This window comes from Thermobia domestica, chromosome 10, assembly GCF_964235325.1.
Source record: "Thermobia domestica chromosome 10, izTheDome1.hap1.1, whole genome shotgun sequence".
NCBI lineage: Eukaryota > Metazoa > Arthropoda > Insecta > Zygentoma > Lepismatidae > Thermobia > Thermobia domestica.
This window is the reverse complement of record NC_137463.1, coordinates 78,497,008-78,514,770: the sequence shown is the minus strand read 5'-3', so window position 1 is coordinate 78,514,770 and position 17,763 is coordinate 78,497,008. Positions and strand designations below refer to the sequence as shown.

General features: G+C 35.9%; 1 protein-coding gene across 1 annotated transcript in view; it reads left to right on the top strand.

Annotated features, from left to right (window-relative positions):
* Positions 1–17,763, top strand: part of LOC145662511 (uncharacterized) — a 507,258-nt gene that overhangs the window by 136,945 nt on the left and 352,550 nt on the right. The window contains exon 2 of the mRNA XM_081728161.1: positions 3,053–3,181. Within this exon, the coding sequence (XP_081584287.1) occupies positions 3,053–3,181 (129 nt within the window). The remainder of the gene's footprint in view (positions 1–3,052; positions 3,182–17,763) is intronic.

The window sequence follows — 17,763 nt, the reverse complement described above, 5'->3', positions numbered from 1 at the left end:
TTTCTTATAGTAGGCATTTCTTAGAAAGTGCTGTGTATGTAACAAGATTATTATGACACTTTTCTTTGTTCCTTGGTTTCTCATTACTTTTCAGTTTGATTTCTTTTTGTGTCTTGTGGGCTTATACAGCACCAAGGTTATGAAGAACGGGACCCTAAGTGTATGGCTATTAGAGAATGCGTTGCCGATGCGTTATCCCCCCATAGCGAACGTGACCTAGGTGGCTATTCGGTAATTTTACTTTTGCCAGAGTTATAAATCATACTATGAGCCAGTCAGGGTTTCCAGCTTTCTTTTGTCAGGTCTATAATAGCAGAGTTCCAATTAGGGATGGCCAGACGGATCCGGATCTCGGATATCCGGTTCCTGGATCCGGATTCGAAATTTCGGATCTTGGATCCGGATCCAGATATCCGGTTCCTGAATCCGGATCCGAAATTTTGGATCTTGGATCCGGATCCGAAGTTTCGGATCTTGGATCCGGATTCGAAGTTTTGTATCTTGGATCCGGATCCGAAGTTTCGGATCTTGGATCCGGATCCGGAATTTTGGATCTTGGATCCGGATCCGAAGTTTCGAATATTGGATCCGGATATTCGGTTCCTCTATCCACACCCGAAATTTCGAAGTTCAGATTCGGACTCCTGATTTGAATATTTTAGGCCTTAGATTAAGACCCAGAACTAAAATATCCATATGTATAAAATTGACTAGGTGAATTTTATCTAACTCAGTGGGAAGACAATTCAATTTAAATGACAAAAGATTACATGAAAATCTCATTTTCACATTTTTCGGGGTTAGACCACTGTTGCGCACACCCCATCATTTAGTCTTTAGTATATCTTTAAACTTGCCACTTTCATCTCAAGTCAGTAATTGTATAGATCTGCCTTTTGTTATGTATTAATCGAGTTAGGATTAAAACTCAATTGTTTGTGAGACCTATGATAATATTTTCAGAATGAGTTATAACGTTGAAAAACTGCATAGTAATGCTGCATATTTTCTTTGTGCCACATTGGAATTTAATGTGGTCTATCTTATACAGTCGGCTCTATGATTAATTCAATGATCTGAACTCCTGCAGCATTACGCTAAAATCATGGATGTCTTTGAATTTTCGTCATTATTTCTATTTTTTATTACGAGCAAAATAAATATCATAAGCGGCATTTTACATAATACATATAGACGCAGTTCAGTCAGTTGATTGCTTAAAGTTTTTAGCAAAGCTATTACATATCTAAGACACTGGCGGCTTTAGGACAAAATCCAGGGCTTTCCCATAACATCTTAAATCTCTCTATATAAAAAGGGCAAAGTCCTGAGTGAGTGAGTGACAGATCACCGTACAGGCCAAATCGCTTAAGCTACAAACGTGAAATTTGGACAGTTTATAGGCTTTGTGACGTAGGATACTACTAAGGAAGGACTTTGGGAAATTCGACGAGGAAGGGGGGAAATGGGGTGGAAAATAATGATGATTCTTGACGTTAGATACTTCAAATTTGGTATTTGGGTTTCTCATTGAAAATAATTTGATATTTGTTAAAGTGCTTTTTGATATTTAAATTAGAAGGGACAGGGAAGATGTAGAAAGTAAAAGAACGGGTGGTAATTGCAATTATTGCAATTAGTATAATAATATGCCTATATCTTGGAAACTTAAAGGGTTAGAAACATGGAATTTGGTATTTGGACTTCTCACTTAAAATAATTAGATACGTATTTCAACGTTTTTTTGATATGTGGCCCAGAAGGGAAGAAAAAGGACGAGAAGAAAATTAAGTGGAGATTAGAATTATTGTATTAATATGTTCAATCATTTAAGGTTAGAGACTTGAAATTTGGTATTTGCATTTCTCATTGAAAATAATTTGACATGTGTTTCAGTGTTTTTTGACGTTTTAGTAAAAAGGAAAAGAGAAGAGATGGAAAGGAAAGAGGGTGGAGATTGTAATTATTATACAGTAATAACATGTCGATATCTGGCAACCTCTGAAGGTTAGGAGCATAGAATTTGGTATTTGGACTTTACATTTGAAATAATTAGGTATGTACTTAAGCGTTTTTTGATGTATGTCTTAGAAGGGAAGAAAAGGGGCGGGGAGAAAAGACTTTTATATCTCGGAATCCTGGAATGTTAGAGAAATGAAACTTGTTATTTGAACAAAAATTCGTTATGAAATGAAATCTTTGAGTTTTACGTCCCACGCTTATGCCGGTTAGGCTAAAGGAGACGGTGATTATGAGAAATAAATGAAATGAAGAAAGTGGGAGGAAACGGGAAAACCCCGAGAAAACCCACGAGCACGATGTTTGTCCACCACAAAGTCCACACGGCGCGAGCTGGGATCGAACCAAGGACCCCAAGCACCGGAGGTGAACGCTCTACCACTGAGACACCGCGCAAGATTAAGATTCAGTGATGCAAGATTAAGTTTTATCTTTATCTTTCTATTCAAACCAGAAGTAGTAAAACGCTACTATTCCCGGTTTCTACACTGTTTCACTTAGAGGAAGAACGATAATTCATAGCGGAAAATAGTTTTTTTCTTTAAATATGACTTCAGTGGTGCAAGGATAAATTCTGTTTACGTTCTTATCCCTGTCTAAGCTAAGGGACAGCGTTTATTGCGTTAGAAAGTGGTACTCAGTTCCCTTTAAACGCTCTTGACAAATAAGGGAGCTGCGGTGTTGCCATGTATAAGCAAACATTCACGTCAGTTTATGCAGGAAAGAAGTGATTCGACATTCATTCACTTTTGCTTAATCACACCCTTTCACCACATGGCAACATCGCACCACAGCTTTCATTTCATACAGCCACAGCCTAGGTCACACGCCATTGACTGCGCCCCATGCTTTAGTAGAATCTGCCTGTAGAAGTGTGTTAAACTTTATTATTATTATTATTATTATTATTATTATTATTATTATTATTATTATTATTATTATTATTATTATTATTTCATTTATATTATAATAACATAATATGTTGTTTTTAGCTTTATGATTAACTCAAAATTTTGTGTTTTCTTACTTTCAGAATGAGTCCCAGTCCCCGACCCCCGAGAGGAATCAACCCAGATATTCTTCCGCGTTTATTAACAGTGCCTCCCCCGCCGTGCCTCGAGCGTCTACTGCCTCCATGCATCCCACGATGACCTCAAAGGAGGTAAGTTACTTAATTAATACCAGTTGCTAATTTGTTTGCCATGATTCAAGGTAGTGAATAAAGTTAAAAAAAAAGAAAGAAAGAAAGAAAAAAAAGAAAAGAAAAAAGAAAAAGAGAGATTTCTAGTTTAATGTCTTACTAATGTATTTTACATTTTTGTATCAAACAATACAATTTTTCTTCAAGTTTAGCGTTGTTTTTCAGTACCGAGGTTATGTAAGACAGACTTACAGCTTCAGGTGGAATCCGAACCGCCGGAGTGTGTTCTCGCACTGGGAACCAAACCCAAGACCCTGGGGTGCGCACACTAGTTATTAGACCAGCGATGGGGCCCCAAAAAATATGAGTTTGAAGTTAAGGAATATCCTACATTTTTGAAACGGGGATTCGAAATAGATATGAGAAATTGGGAATTAACTTAAATATTCCTGGACTTTCGGCATCTATGTCCATGTAAGCCCGTCACGCATGAGGGATGACATCTCTCGGCTGTCACACTATCCGGGATGTGGGGAAGGAAGGAAACGACCTGATACCTTTATATTAGGTATCATTCCGACATTTACCTGGTATAAATGATGGAAACTTAGGATTTCTGGTCTGAAAAGGCTCCTACACCTTTCCGAGTATCCCCACCAGGAATCGAACCCGGAACTGCTCGCACAAAAGGCAAGAGCGTTAGCCACTACATTTCTTGAGGTCATAAGATGGAGGTTCGATTCCCGGTTAAGCTTATGTGATGATTCGGATGTGTAGTAAGTCGACGCTCATTGATACAAAAAAAAAGTTACAAAGGAAAAAAGAATAATAAAGATAACAAGCCTAATGGCCTCCAATGTCTTGCTATTTTTAAACGAAACTGGGACAGATCGCATTGTGCCAAGGCTTTGAGAATCGCGTATCTGATCCTGACATCAATCTCAAACCCTTGAAAGTTTGTTGTTCACAGTTCTCAACCTTCAATTAAAAAAAACAGTAGGCTTGTAGCCTTTTGGTTCACACACTCGCTTTGAATGTGTGTTTGCAGGTTCAAACCCTGTTTGCTGCTGCAAGTACAATCCTTTGAATGCAGATACGACTAGAGGTTCGAATCTCATCTTAATAGTTGGTTCTTTCCTTCATTACATTGGTAATATGTATATAATGACATAAAGACAAATAATTTAGACAGAACTTTTCTTTCTTTTTTTTTTTTTTTTAATTTAAACTCAAACAACCAAATTACTCAAAATATCTAATGTTTAAATTGGGTATCTTAAATATACCTAGGTACTACTGATACTTACATAAGGTAATATCTTGTATTTAATCTTTAACAGTCATCTAGATTCTCATACTAGTCAAATAACTAGACAACTACCTTCAACATATAAAATTGAAATACGATGGCAACTATAGATATTAGAAAGTATTAATGAGTATTGTATAAAGCATTTCAAATTAAAGGCATTTATGTCCTTTTCTTCAGCTTTCATGGCTACTGCTGGTCAAAGCGTATGGTCAAGGTGGTCGCTGTTCATTATATCATATGCAAATTTCTCGTAGTAATTTTCGTTTGTTTTTTTTTTTTTAATTTATTGTGTTATTATTTCATTTTTCTCATTTTTCATGGTTTCCATTAACATAATTGCTCTTACTTGATTATAACGAGTAGTGAAAATATAACGAATCTTCAATAGTTAATTTTCATACTTTTTAATTGGTGTATCTCATAAGGTTGATTCCCGAAGGATGTTGTTTCTATCAGACCGTAATAACATTTTTAAAAAAAATAACAAGAAGAAATGGTAACCACACCTGCATTAAAATAAAAACTTTTGTATGTTATATTTTCCTAATAAATTTGCTACACTACAGCAGTGGTTCTCAACCGATGTGTCACGACACACTGGTGTCACGCAGTTCCCTAAGGCGTGTCCCGAAATTTTAGAATTTAAAAATCATGAAGAATTTAACAATAATTAGTTAAAATCGAGACAGACTGTACCAGTCGACACCTCCAACGGCAGCAATAATGCTCAGTGCTACATTATTATTATTATTATTATTTTATTATTATTATTATTATTATTATTATTATTATTATTATTATTATTAATAATAATAATAATAATAATAATAATAATAATAATAATAATAATAATAATAATAATATCAAACAAGTGTGTCGCGATGTCTTGGACGCTCAGTAAAAATTTTGTCGTCAGTTAGAAACGGTTGAGAACGACTAGACTACAGTATGAGGTATTCATACTGGCGCAAATCCCGGGGGATGAGGGGAACATGTCCCCTCCAATCTTTAAACTGGGGGGACTGTTCCCCCAATAATCAGATTTGAAATGTGTTTTTTGGGGAGAAATGTGATGATTTTGTGTCCGATTAGCACAAAGGAAAGTGAGATGAAATTGATGTCCCCCTATAATAAGCCTCAAATCTGCCTGCTTTGCTCCCTGATCCTCCACAGGATTGTTTTTCAACTTCACAATTATTTTGAGCATCGCTTAACAAAAAAAAAAAAAAAAAAAAAAAGTATTACTTGTCGCCCCCCCCCCCTCCCAATATTGAAGATAGATTTGCGCCGCTGGGTATTCATACTACACTCAATAGTATCAATTCAAATATATTTATTTCCCTACATTCCAATATAATAAAATTATATCGTCCTTTTTTTTGGGGGGGGGAGTCCAAAGACTCACTTTTGACGCGAGTGAGTCCCTTGTATGATCGTAGTTCACGTGAGCTTGTGTTGGACAATGTCGTGTATGTTAAATTAAAGATTTAGTTTTGTTTTATTATCCTATGCTTTTGCTAGTGTAATACGCCGTTTTGCGTATAACTACATGTAATTTAACATCTATAGTAGTGAGTATGTCCTTTGTAGGCTAATAAGAAAAACAACTGAATGGTGAAAGAATTAGTGCAATGAAACGGAAGAACCTCAGTGAAACCCACTGATAAAATGATATCTCTCATAAATTAACATGCCCTTGGATCAAAACAAAGATATCAGAGATGCTTTTTTCTCTACATTGAATCATTCTTCTTGGAATGAAGAAACTGAATTGATTAGCCCGTCTAATCTGCCTTTTGGTCCAAATTTTACTTTGCTTCACCAAAAGATGTTTTTTGTAATTCACTTGTCAAAGGAGATAAAAATTCTACAGACGATAACAAGCACCATCAAACTGAACTCCGCCTAGAAATCAACATAATATTCCAATTGATCAATCGGGCATTGCATCATCACCAGTTGCATCATGATTGTCTCCTTTTATTCTTCCACGCGTATGAATTGATATGTTAGTCAATTTTTCACACGTTCTCAAATAGTATAAATGGGTGTATACGTATGCTTTCTCTCTCCCCTCCCTACATTTCTTTTGTGCTGTGTGTATATGCATATATAACGAACGATTTAAAATTTCATTGCGTGTATCTATCATTCATGTACGTATTACATACAACGGATATAGCGTTAGATTTGTTTCGTTATTATTCTTGAAATCATGCAAGAATTTGATAGGCAAATGTGGGCTTGTATATGTTATACATGTAGACACTGTCTTCCAATCATAAAAGAACGAAAAAAAAATATATTAAAGATCACGCTACGCTGACAAGGACCTAAGTCTGTTGGACCAGCGTTTCGCAAACTGTGGTCCTCGTTGTTGACCTCTTAGATTGAACATTAGTCCAAAATGTTCAGTTGAGTTCAAGGCACTTGCCTATCCTATCGTATAATCTCAAACAGGTGTAGATTCTACAGATAGATAGAGAATATAATTTAGTAAAGAGAATACAAATTCTAATACCCTATAAAAATGTATTACAAAATTTTCTTGGTAACCTTCAATTAGATTTAAAAATAAAACATATACGTATTTTCTTATATTAATCTATAATGTAACGATTTTTGACGGCTTACTCCTCCTAGATTGCTACACGAATTTTGATGGTTTTTGGTACATTATTGGAGCGTGGCCTATCTTAGATTTTCGGCAATGGGGGGGGGGAGGCTGACAGGATTGACATGTAAAATCAGCGAAATTGACCGATATTAATGTCCAATCCATAGGTTACGGGCTCGCTAAGATAAATAGTGACACTCCCCATGGCCTTTAAATCCAGAGTCACCCCCATTGGCGTGGGAGTGAGTGATGGTAAGACGGGGTGACATGTAAAAATAATCGAAAACGACCGATATTAGCGTCTGTTGCATTGTTTACTATGCCGCTGGGAATAATAGTGTCACTTCCGATACCGTTTAAGTTCAAGTTCAGCCAAGAGTAAGGGTGGAAAGAGGATTACATGTAAAAATACTCGGAAACGACTATAGTGGTCCGATCCAATCCATAGTTTTTTGTATAGCTGAGATGAATAGTGACATTTCCGAGACCGCTTAAGTTAAAATCCATCTTCCATGCATACCCTAAGGGAAAAGGGAGTCAAAGACATTCTATAAATATATTCTTATTATGAGAGAACAGGCATGAATAGCGACATTTATAAAATTAAGAGAATTCTTTAATACTTAATTGTACTAGTATAGTTATGGTTAAAAATAAATCAATAAATATGTTTCGAAGGGTACAATAAGAGTAGATAGTCCGTAGAACATTCTGGCTAATAAAAGTGATCCGTCCCAACTGAAAGAAAAGTTTGAGAAACGCAGTGTTGAACAGTTTTTCAATTAAGAAATGCATTATACATAAGTGTTCAAATCTCCCTTGTTTCTGTTTTTTTTGGGGGGAGGAAGGGGGAGGGGAGTAACTAGAATTCATTACTTCCTAATCCAAATATCTCTCCAATTGCCTGACTCTGGTGATTTCTTAATATAGGACTATTATAGGACTTGAAATGCCAATAAAAGAAGTACATTTCTTACTGAAATATTTTACCGTGTAAGCTAGAAACGATGATGAGGTTTTTACCGTGTAAGCTAGAAACGATGGTGAGATGTCATTAAACCTAATCTGAAATCAAACATAAGATAACATGCACAAATCATAGACCCCTATATGATATTAGAATGCAAAGGAGGGGGATCATGCAGTTTGCAGGGATTACCAACGGAGGTGCCAGCTGAAAAAAGATAAATGTGTAACATATACCTTAGAGCAAAGTAAAGTTGGCACATGGTGTGGGAATTATATTTGTAAACTATTATTATGGAAATAACACTATAATGCTCTAAATAGGCCTATTATAGAGGAAAATGTTATTAGGAAAGTTGTTATGCACATCCCTAAAATGTCTTATATGCCTCACTAAATTATTCCCATCTTAATGCTTAATCCCTATTAGCTAGACCGATTATGTGGCTCTATAAGTCATGTCCCTTGAAGGCTAGATAGTGTGGTGAGAAATGACCTGTACTATGAAAATTGAGCTTATATGGCAGTTTGTGCACCTGTGAACTGCACCAATTCACGCACTGGTCGACGTTCGGAGCTCACGTTAATAGTGTAGGCCCTTTCCTTCATAACCTCGCTGTTGCGTAAGAATGCAGGAGACAGCACCTCAAACTGAGCGTAATGCCTGTTCAAAAGTCTCTTGCTCAATGATTTACCAGCTAGAACACTGTACATTGACTGTGTACAGTTTCTTGTATTTCCCATTCTAATGTCATATCTTTTTTTTTTTTTTTTTTTTTATCCTAGACGTCTTGATTGTATCATCCATTTAGTGTTCCTTTCAGCAGCGAGACTGTATGAGAAGTATACCTACAACTTAATGTAAAATCCGAACCACATGAGCTCCAGCCGGAAATCGATCTCGGATCTCTCGTACCGGTATTATTTTATATTTTATTCGTTGAGTTTCCGTTATTATAAAGTTTTTGCATACATTCCTTAATATTTCTCGTTCATGTAGTTGTCTTATCTTCAAAACGTGGTTGAAAAAAGATCGCATTCCAGAATTTACCAGGAAAGTATCAATAGTGGCTAATACCAGGAGTCTACATCATTACCTATATAATTTGTAAATCAAGTTTTTCATCCCCGATCTATCTGCAAGGACAGTTACGCACTTTGAAGACAGTAAAGTACTTGCAGATATTTTGGGTCACACGGACATCCGGGTTGCTTGAGAGAGTGGTCATAATACAACATACATAGGTAATACTAGACAATGCACGTCTGAACACCACCCAATCGAAGAAAAAAAAAAATAAAAGTTCAGTGTGTATCATTGTGTGATATATAAAGATGGATGCCATTCAGTGACACCGCTCAATAATAAAAATAAAAATGACAATTTTAAAAGCACAGTCAAAATGAGGAAGAACCGAAAAAGTAGGTCCATAGGCCAGAGTCGTGATGATGTGCACTCCTTTGACAGTTCAAGCGAACCGTCCGTCATTGAATGAGTGAGCATTTGTTGATGATTAGTGAGTGAAAAGAAAACTTTATTTTTGCATAATCATTACCATCATCATTCACCTGCATCCGCCCAATGAATAATATGTATGTAATGTTAAGTATAGTGGTGTCTTCCTAGATTTTTTTTCCCACATTGCGTGTACTGATTCTTGTGGGAGAACAGCTGGACAGTACACAGAGAATTCCTTATTCTTCATCTGCACGTCAGTTCTTCTTCAGTTTGTTTCCTCTTCGCGAAGAATAGCAAAGAAAATTAATAGAAGATGTGGAATAAAAAGAGGGAAAATAATAGAACTACCGGTCGCAAAAAAGGATGTTAAGTTAAAGAATACAATATGATGCAAAAGAGAGAGAGAGAGAGAGAGAGAATCACGGAACAATAGTATGGTTTGTGCTGGGGAAATACTTTGATGGTGGGTGTGCCCTGTTTCCCAATGACAGCTAGTGAAAAAGTGCTTTTAATAGTTTTTGTACATTCACCTCCTTTTAGACTGCTCTTCGACGTAGACACACACACAGTGAAAGATAAATTTTATATATATATATATATACATCTTCGTTTGCATATCATTCACAAAAAGTTGAAGATTCATGTATTGTAGTACCACCAGCACCAAGTCTTCCGTACGATGAGGCCAACTTGAAGACCTTCAGACTTTTGTTGTTCTGTTCAATTCTTTTTACAAGACACTATTGTTGAGCACAAGTGACTATAGTAGAAACACACTTATGAGTTCATGAAGACGTTCCAAATAATATTTATTGTGCTTTCTAAAGGGGGTAAAATTGCACTAGCAAAATCTAGTTGAAATGAATTTAATTACTTTGTAGCGATTCAAATTCAACTTTAATTTGTAGTTTTGAAATATATAATCATTATTAGTTTTGATGCTGTAAATGATATTTTAATGAACTTGCTTACACAATTTAATTTACTTGACTTTATGAAATGCTACGCTGAAGTTCTGTGTTGTTTGATACCTGAAGTATGAGAACCCAGAAACGGAGGGAAATTCTAGGAAAGACTAAAGTCTGAACTTGAACTAAAGTGAAAGTCGATCAGAATGACTGATGTAAAATTCAAATCTGGGATTTCACGTTCATGGAATAAGCGCAAGTCGAGTTCAGTTGATTTTAACTCCGAGATTACCCCTAGAAAACCTACGGACACAATGTTGTCTTCTACACAACTTACTTGGTTGGGGATCGAATCAGGGACCCTACACATAAGAGGTAATCGCTCTACCACTGAGCCACCGTGCCCCTCAATGGTTGGATTGGAGTTTAACGTCCAAGGTAATAGGTTTCAGTACCAAGATAATATGAAATGTGGACTTACTGCTTAACGTACAATCTGTCCTGGTATGAATAGAAACCAGGTCTCCCGTTCCGGACACATACGTTAATCATATAGACACGAGGGATCTGTACGAGAATTGAGGGTTCACACACAGTAGTTCAATCAGTAGCGTCATTTCAGATTTGACTTGGGGGGGCAAGACCTCTTGATATATGTAAAATTTCGCGTTTTCCACTGAGTTACTACTATTCTATTGATAAAATCTATATAAATCTCAAACTAGGGGGGGAGCAAATGTCCCTCCCTTCCCCCCTTAAATGACGCCCCTGAGTTCAATAATATACTTTATTTATTTATTTATAAATTTATTTATTAATTGCGACTCTTTTATACTTATAGAGCTAGTAAGGTATTTCTGGTCTAGTGGCCAGTGCATTCATAGCAAGAAACTTTCGGGATTCAAAGTCAGAACATTTGTATTATAATACGAAGAGATTATCGTATCAGATATCATTATATATACATGTTCCTCTGACTTGATTTTCTCACACATAAAATAACTTCAAGAAATATAGCATCAACATCAATGTTATTAGCGGCCACTAACCTTTGAAGTAATAATTTATGTTCTTAGTATATATACCAAGCGAAGAGCAGGAAGAAAGCTTTAAGTTCGTATGATTTACGTTCCGTAAAATCTCACACTTTTGAAAGTGCTGAAAGAAAATTAGCTGTTTAAAAAAGAAAATCAAAGGAAATAAAAAAAAAAGAACCGATAAATAACCTCACAGGAAGATTCTCTGTATCCGAAAGCCGTCTGTCCGTGCTTCAGTTGCAGTACCCTGTCATCTGGACTGCGTCCAATCACAACGTTTGGTGAGGAAAATCATTACCTTTAGCAGCAAACTCGCTGAAAGGCTTAGCCGTGTGTGCATTAATAAGATGATTCCCATATATATTTTCTTCACTTCCTCATCTCCTCCTTTTTTTCATTAGTTTCTTTGTATTATTCGCCATTTTTTGTGCGTTTCACTATTTTTTTTTTCTTTTTAATTTTCCACACTCGTCGCATGAAAAGTAGTTAGTAATTCAACTGTTCTTGAGGACTACTGGGTAATTTTGTGTTTTTAAATGATAATATTGAGCTTTATTCTTAATTTCTGAATTACAATTCCTTTTTGTCATTATGTGCGTTACACTTCTTAGAACTTTTCTTTTGTAGTAGTAAACAATTACGTTCGTATATAGGCTATATTTCTTGTGTTGTTTTCTTTAGGACCTTTTTTTTTACCTGATCTGTAGCTTTTAATTTGAGTATTTGCCGATTTCGCCTAGAAGGAACTTAAAACTGTTAAAGATTTATTTTGTATAATCGATCACCTGTGTACTCTTTCACCACCGGAAATATATTTCAAAAGTAGGTTTACCAACTATAGACAACGGACTATAGCTAACGTATCTGTGTTCTTATAGTAGGACTGGAACGAAGAGTGACATTATACGAGGGTCATCCAGAAACGCAAACCACAAATAACATGTGCAGAAATGTTATTGTACAGAAATTATACAGGGTGTTAAAAAAAATGTCACAATATTTTGGGAATAGATTACCTCATACCAAAATAAGAAAAAAAGAAGTTCATATGGACCTGTGGTCGGAAATGTATAGTTTCGTAGTTATAGGATGCCGAAAACGTGAAAAAATGAACTTCAAAGGTCCATAGTCCCATTACTATTGGATCGATCGTAGTGGGTCAAGACATCACTGAGTAACTAGTATGTGTGAACTTTCCAAACCATCTTTCAGAACCTCTGGTACTTGCACAATCATTTTTCGAGAGGCTGTTTGGGGAGTATTTGATCACTCTGCATCTACCTCTCTATAAATTGGTGTGCAAGTAAGTGGAGCATTCTTAAAACATCGATATTTGGGTAGTTCGAACATAGCAGTTCCTCAGTGATGTCTTGACCCGACTACGGTAGGTCCCATAGTAGTGGGACTACGAACTTTTAGAGTTCACTTGTTTCACGTTTTCGGCATGGGCGGCGATTAGGGGGGGACAAAGGGGGGCGATTGCCGCCCCCACTTTTCTGAAGTAACCAATTAATGCATATAGTTTCATTTTGAAATATCAACTTTTTGTATGTATTACTGCTTCATAGAGAAAAATGGTGCCATATAACATTCGCCGTTGCGTGAGTACGTGATGGTTGTCCTCCCGTGGAGTTAAGAAAGCTGCAGAAATTGCGTTTTAATTGCCACGGCAAATAACCCAAAAATTAACCTATTGCAACACAAGAATTCCAGCATACTTTCACTTCTTATAAGAATTCAATATATTAATTAGTCGCTTTGAATTTTAAGATGTTCATGAGCAAGGAATCAAATCTCTTCTTACACCTTTGTTGTTTAAGAGTACAAAAGGCATCAACATCAATGTGTTTCTCTTGTCAATTTACTTAATAAAATATGAAATACGATATACGGTATTTTAACCAAAAAAGATAGTATCCTATTATTTATACAACCTTCCATCAAGACTTGCCCCTCCCCCCCACTTTTAACGTCCAATCGCCGCCATTGGTTTTCGGTACACTATAACTCCGAAGCTATCCACTTTTGAGATCAGGTTTACATGAACTTTTTTTTTCTTGTCTTGATGTGATAAATCTATTCGCAAAATATTGTGGCACATTTTTACACCCTGTATATGGCACGTTCAATATATAAAGGAAGTAAGTCCAATTTTGATCGTTTTGAACCTAAGTATTTCTTCTTTAAGTTCTCTATCTGAAGCTACTTTCAGAGATTAAAAGATTCATGTCCAGATGTTGCAATAACTCTTATAATGTAGAAGACAGTGTTAACTTTTCTCATGTATTAATGCGTACTATATAAACTTTGTCTCGTTTTTTCATAACGTTAGTATCTATACTCTGGTTCCTCGCGCTCCGAACGCGTCATATCTTACTCTGCTTTTCAACATATTCGACGTACACATGGAATCACTAGTCAATATGATACTAGTTTTTCTATACCTTCACTTGTGTTCCGTCGCAGAAAATGTGAGTAGATTACCGCTTTTTGTAACGTTAGTAATCGCCAAAATATAAGTACAATATATCATCATCTGATTCCGTGAGTTACGAACCTTATGTTTTGGATTTTTCTTCTTCTTCGTAAAAAGAAAAAAAATGAAGATATCTTCGACATGATTACTCTAATGTTGAGTTATTTAAAGTTATCCTGAATAGATATGATAAGGATTGGGTGTGTCTTCAATTTTTATAATCAATTACATAATATTTAAACATTCAATACAGGAAGTATGTTAATATCTTACAAGGTAGCATTCCTGAGATAAAACATGATAAACTATTGCTTACGCGACGGTTCATTCACTGAAAGCAATGCCCGCTAAAGTGTTGATATGATGACATGATGGTGTGACGTTGATGATAAAAAGTGAAAAGACAAATAGATAAAAAAAAAAAAAAGTGCTTCAACGGTAGTTTATCTTTAGCTTACTTTGACAAGATAATAATTTTATGTTATTGTTATATCTGTGCATGATATACTGCAACGACTGCAGTGAAGCCTTACTGTATGATCGTCAGTTGGTCATCACGATATACAGAGTTAACAACTACATTTGCGAGTATTTCCCTGGTACTCACGAATCAATGCTATTCCATAAGGGTAAAAGTGGCTTATTAATATATGCCCAGACTGCACTACTATTGTTAGAAACTGAAAGTAAAACAGGAAGGTAATTTTCTTATGAAAATAGTGGATAAGAAGGTTTTTTTTTTTTTTTTTTTTTTTTTAAATATTTACCCTAAAGTGGGTAAAGGTTGGTTAACATGTTTAGCCAAGAATAGAGTATCTCGCAGATCACGGAAGCTAGAGAGACGAAACTCGGCATCTAAAAACTCCTCATTAACCCCTTGCATTCCAGGTGTCATTTCCCTATGTGCATGCTGTAATACCAAGTTTTCATTTACTAGTAAAAGACTGTCTAGACCGTTAGATAGGACATAGTTATTGTGCACGCGCGCGGAGAACATTGATATTACTGATAAAAAGAAAAATTGCATTGTGGATTATTTGAAAGGGACTGAAAAAGGGAAATGTTGATGCTTTTAAGGGATTTTATGCTATGTCAGGTTGAAAACACTGACCGGAGGTCAAAGACAAAGTTTTTTTTTCTTTTTCTGATGTCGAAGTTGTCAACTGTTCATCGTCAAAACAAACACTTGTGTGTCGTAATTTAATGCCCCCTCAGGCCTGCTATCTATTGAGACAAAACATTTTTTCCTTTCCTGTCAGTAAGGTGTTGTCATCTAAGGAGAAACAATAGAACTAACTTGTGCCTTGCATCCACTAAAAAATTTCATCATCTCCAGGTTTCATACGACCCTTAATGAAGGATACGTTTTCAGGATATTCCCATGGATGTTACTGGAACAAAAGGGGTTGAAAATAACTGAATACGTATTTCAACGCTTTCGAAAATTTCTCCCCTAATGGAGGAGGGTTGCAGAGGCAACTATTACTATAATATTCAAATTTCCGATTCTTCATTCAGAAAATTCCCGATGTGAGGATTCGTTACATTGTAGGCGAATCTCTTAATTAAAAATGTCAAAATTTATTTTTTTTATTTTTTATTTTTCTTTTTGAAAGCTCGCTCTTAAAGGAGGAAAACAAGTAGCTCCAATTTCTAGTAATACTTTGCTGTGAAGAACTTTTCTGTAGCTCGTGTAAAGCTCCCTTGTAGCTTTATGGGTAGCGTACGCATCTTCGACGCCAAAGACACTTGTTCGAATCTTTGTTTTAGCTCGTAATTTGAATCCTTCAATAAACTGTAAGTTCAGGTCTTTTGAGACTTGGTGTTGATATATTTTAAACAAGTGAGTTTCGTTTCACATGTGTGAAACTACGGTAGACTTCCAAACTATGGGAATTCAATACTCAAACTTCAAGGAGTACATCTATATAACTAGTTGTTGCAATAGACTAAGATCAAAGATAGAATCCGTTCCTCAGATGCTGAATCTATTTAAAAAAAAAACTATTTGTAGTGACTTACTGTTTTTGTTCTATGACGATAAAAGTTGAAACCAGAAATCGTTAATTTGAATCAAGACTTTCGTTCAACGTGAGCACTTTATGTTTGTTGACCATTGCTGGATGTTTGGCTGCATTTCATGGAGTCCAGGACTATAACGATCCGCGCTGATAGTTTTACCTGGACGGAGAAGGAGATGTTAGATTACTTCCACCATGGACCGCTATATGAGCAACAAGACCCTCTGCGGACGGAGATGTGGTTTAGAAAACCGTTCTGGACGTCAATCAAGACCAAATCATTGTCCTGGCCATTTACAATTATCCATTTTTCATCTGAAGGAATAATCCAATGCAGGAATCTTTCCCGGTTATTCCTTACACTCAGGTGTATTTCTTCTTCCTCTTCCCCTTGATTGTTTAGTCACTCCTAAGTATTCGAGGGACCTCGTTGGCTCAGTGGTACAGCAACCACGTCTGGCGCTTGGGACCCTTGGTTCGATCCCACTTCCCGCCAAATGGTGTTTGTGATGAAGACGTGCATGGATTTGCTCGAGCTTCTCCCACTTTCGTCGTTCCACTATTATCTCATTATCTCTTTTCTTAGCCTCTGTGCATAATAATGGGACGTTAAACTAAAAAACAGTCCTAAATATTCGAAATTTCTAATCTGTTCCAAGACTTCATTATCTAATGTGATTTTATGCAGTATATCTTTCCTATTGATTATTATTGTTTTTGTTTTATCTGTACTTACTGCCATATCTATTTTCAACTACTCATCACATTTAAGTTGTGTTGTAGACTTGCCTATGTAGCTATTAATATAATGTCGTCGGCAAACAGTATCTCAGTCCTGGGAAATTTAGTTTATATTTAGAGGGGCTTGTGTCCCTAGGCCCCTACCTTCAGATTTGTCTCGCCTGTGTTTTTTCTTAAAACTTCGTGGCACCTGTGATCAAGCCCTAGGTATCCTTAAGTATTTGTTGTGCGTATGTTAGGTACTCTTATTGTAGGGATTGTCACATAACTTAACGATATTTACATCTAAACATAGTTCCTTATTTATTTCTTTGAAAAAATATGTACGCTTGTTTTAAAAGAAATGTCCCTTAGATATGAAGTAATACAATATTTATTATTCAAGCCTCGTAAAAGAATTGAAAGTTGGTTGGTTTATTAATTACTTAATAATTGAAAAATGATGTAGCATTCATTAAAGTATTGGATTGATGACATACCTGATTGGAGTCAATGGTACTACAGAGAGAGAACCTGTTATTCGTATGTTCTCTAATTAAAGGAAAAGAAAGAAAGAAAGAAAACATTGGTGTCTGTGTACGTACACTTAGAAGGAAAGACCTTCCTTTCATGATAGCCTACAGGGTGTGATGGTTATCAATGCTATTTCAAAATAACACTAAAAACTTTCTCCACGTCTTCATAAACACCTCAGCAGGGACGTTACTCATATTTTATGGCTGAACGACCTTGCACGAGTTTTTTTTTTTTCTATCTTCCTTGCAGGGAGCGTAATGTATGTGTGTAAACAGCGTGTGACAATTACTTCTTTTGCCTTGCTTATTGTTTATCTTGTATTTCTTTATAATCAGCCGTAAAGTTCTTATATATATATATATATATATATATATATATATATATATATATATACATAAAATAGAATTTTCAGAGTAAATTTGCATTATTTTCATGACTGTCATTGGTATTATAACCGAAGAAGGGTTATTTCCAACCACGTAGCTTTTCTTTAGTTGGGTGATGCGTTGTTTGTAAATAGCACATCGGCTTCCCTGTCCGTTAGTTCGAG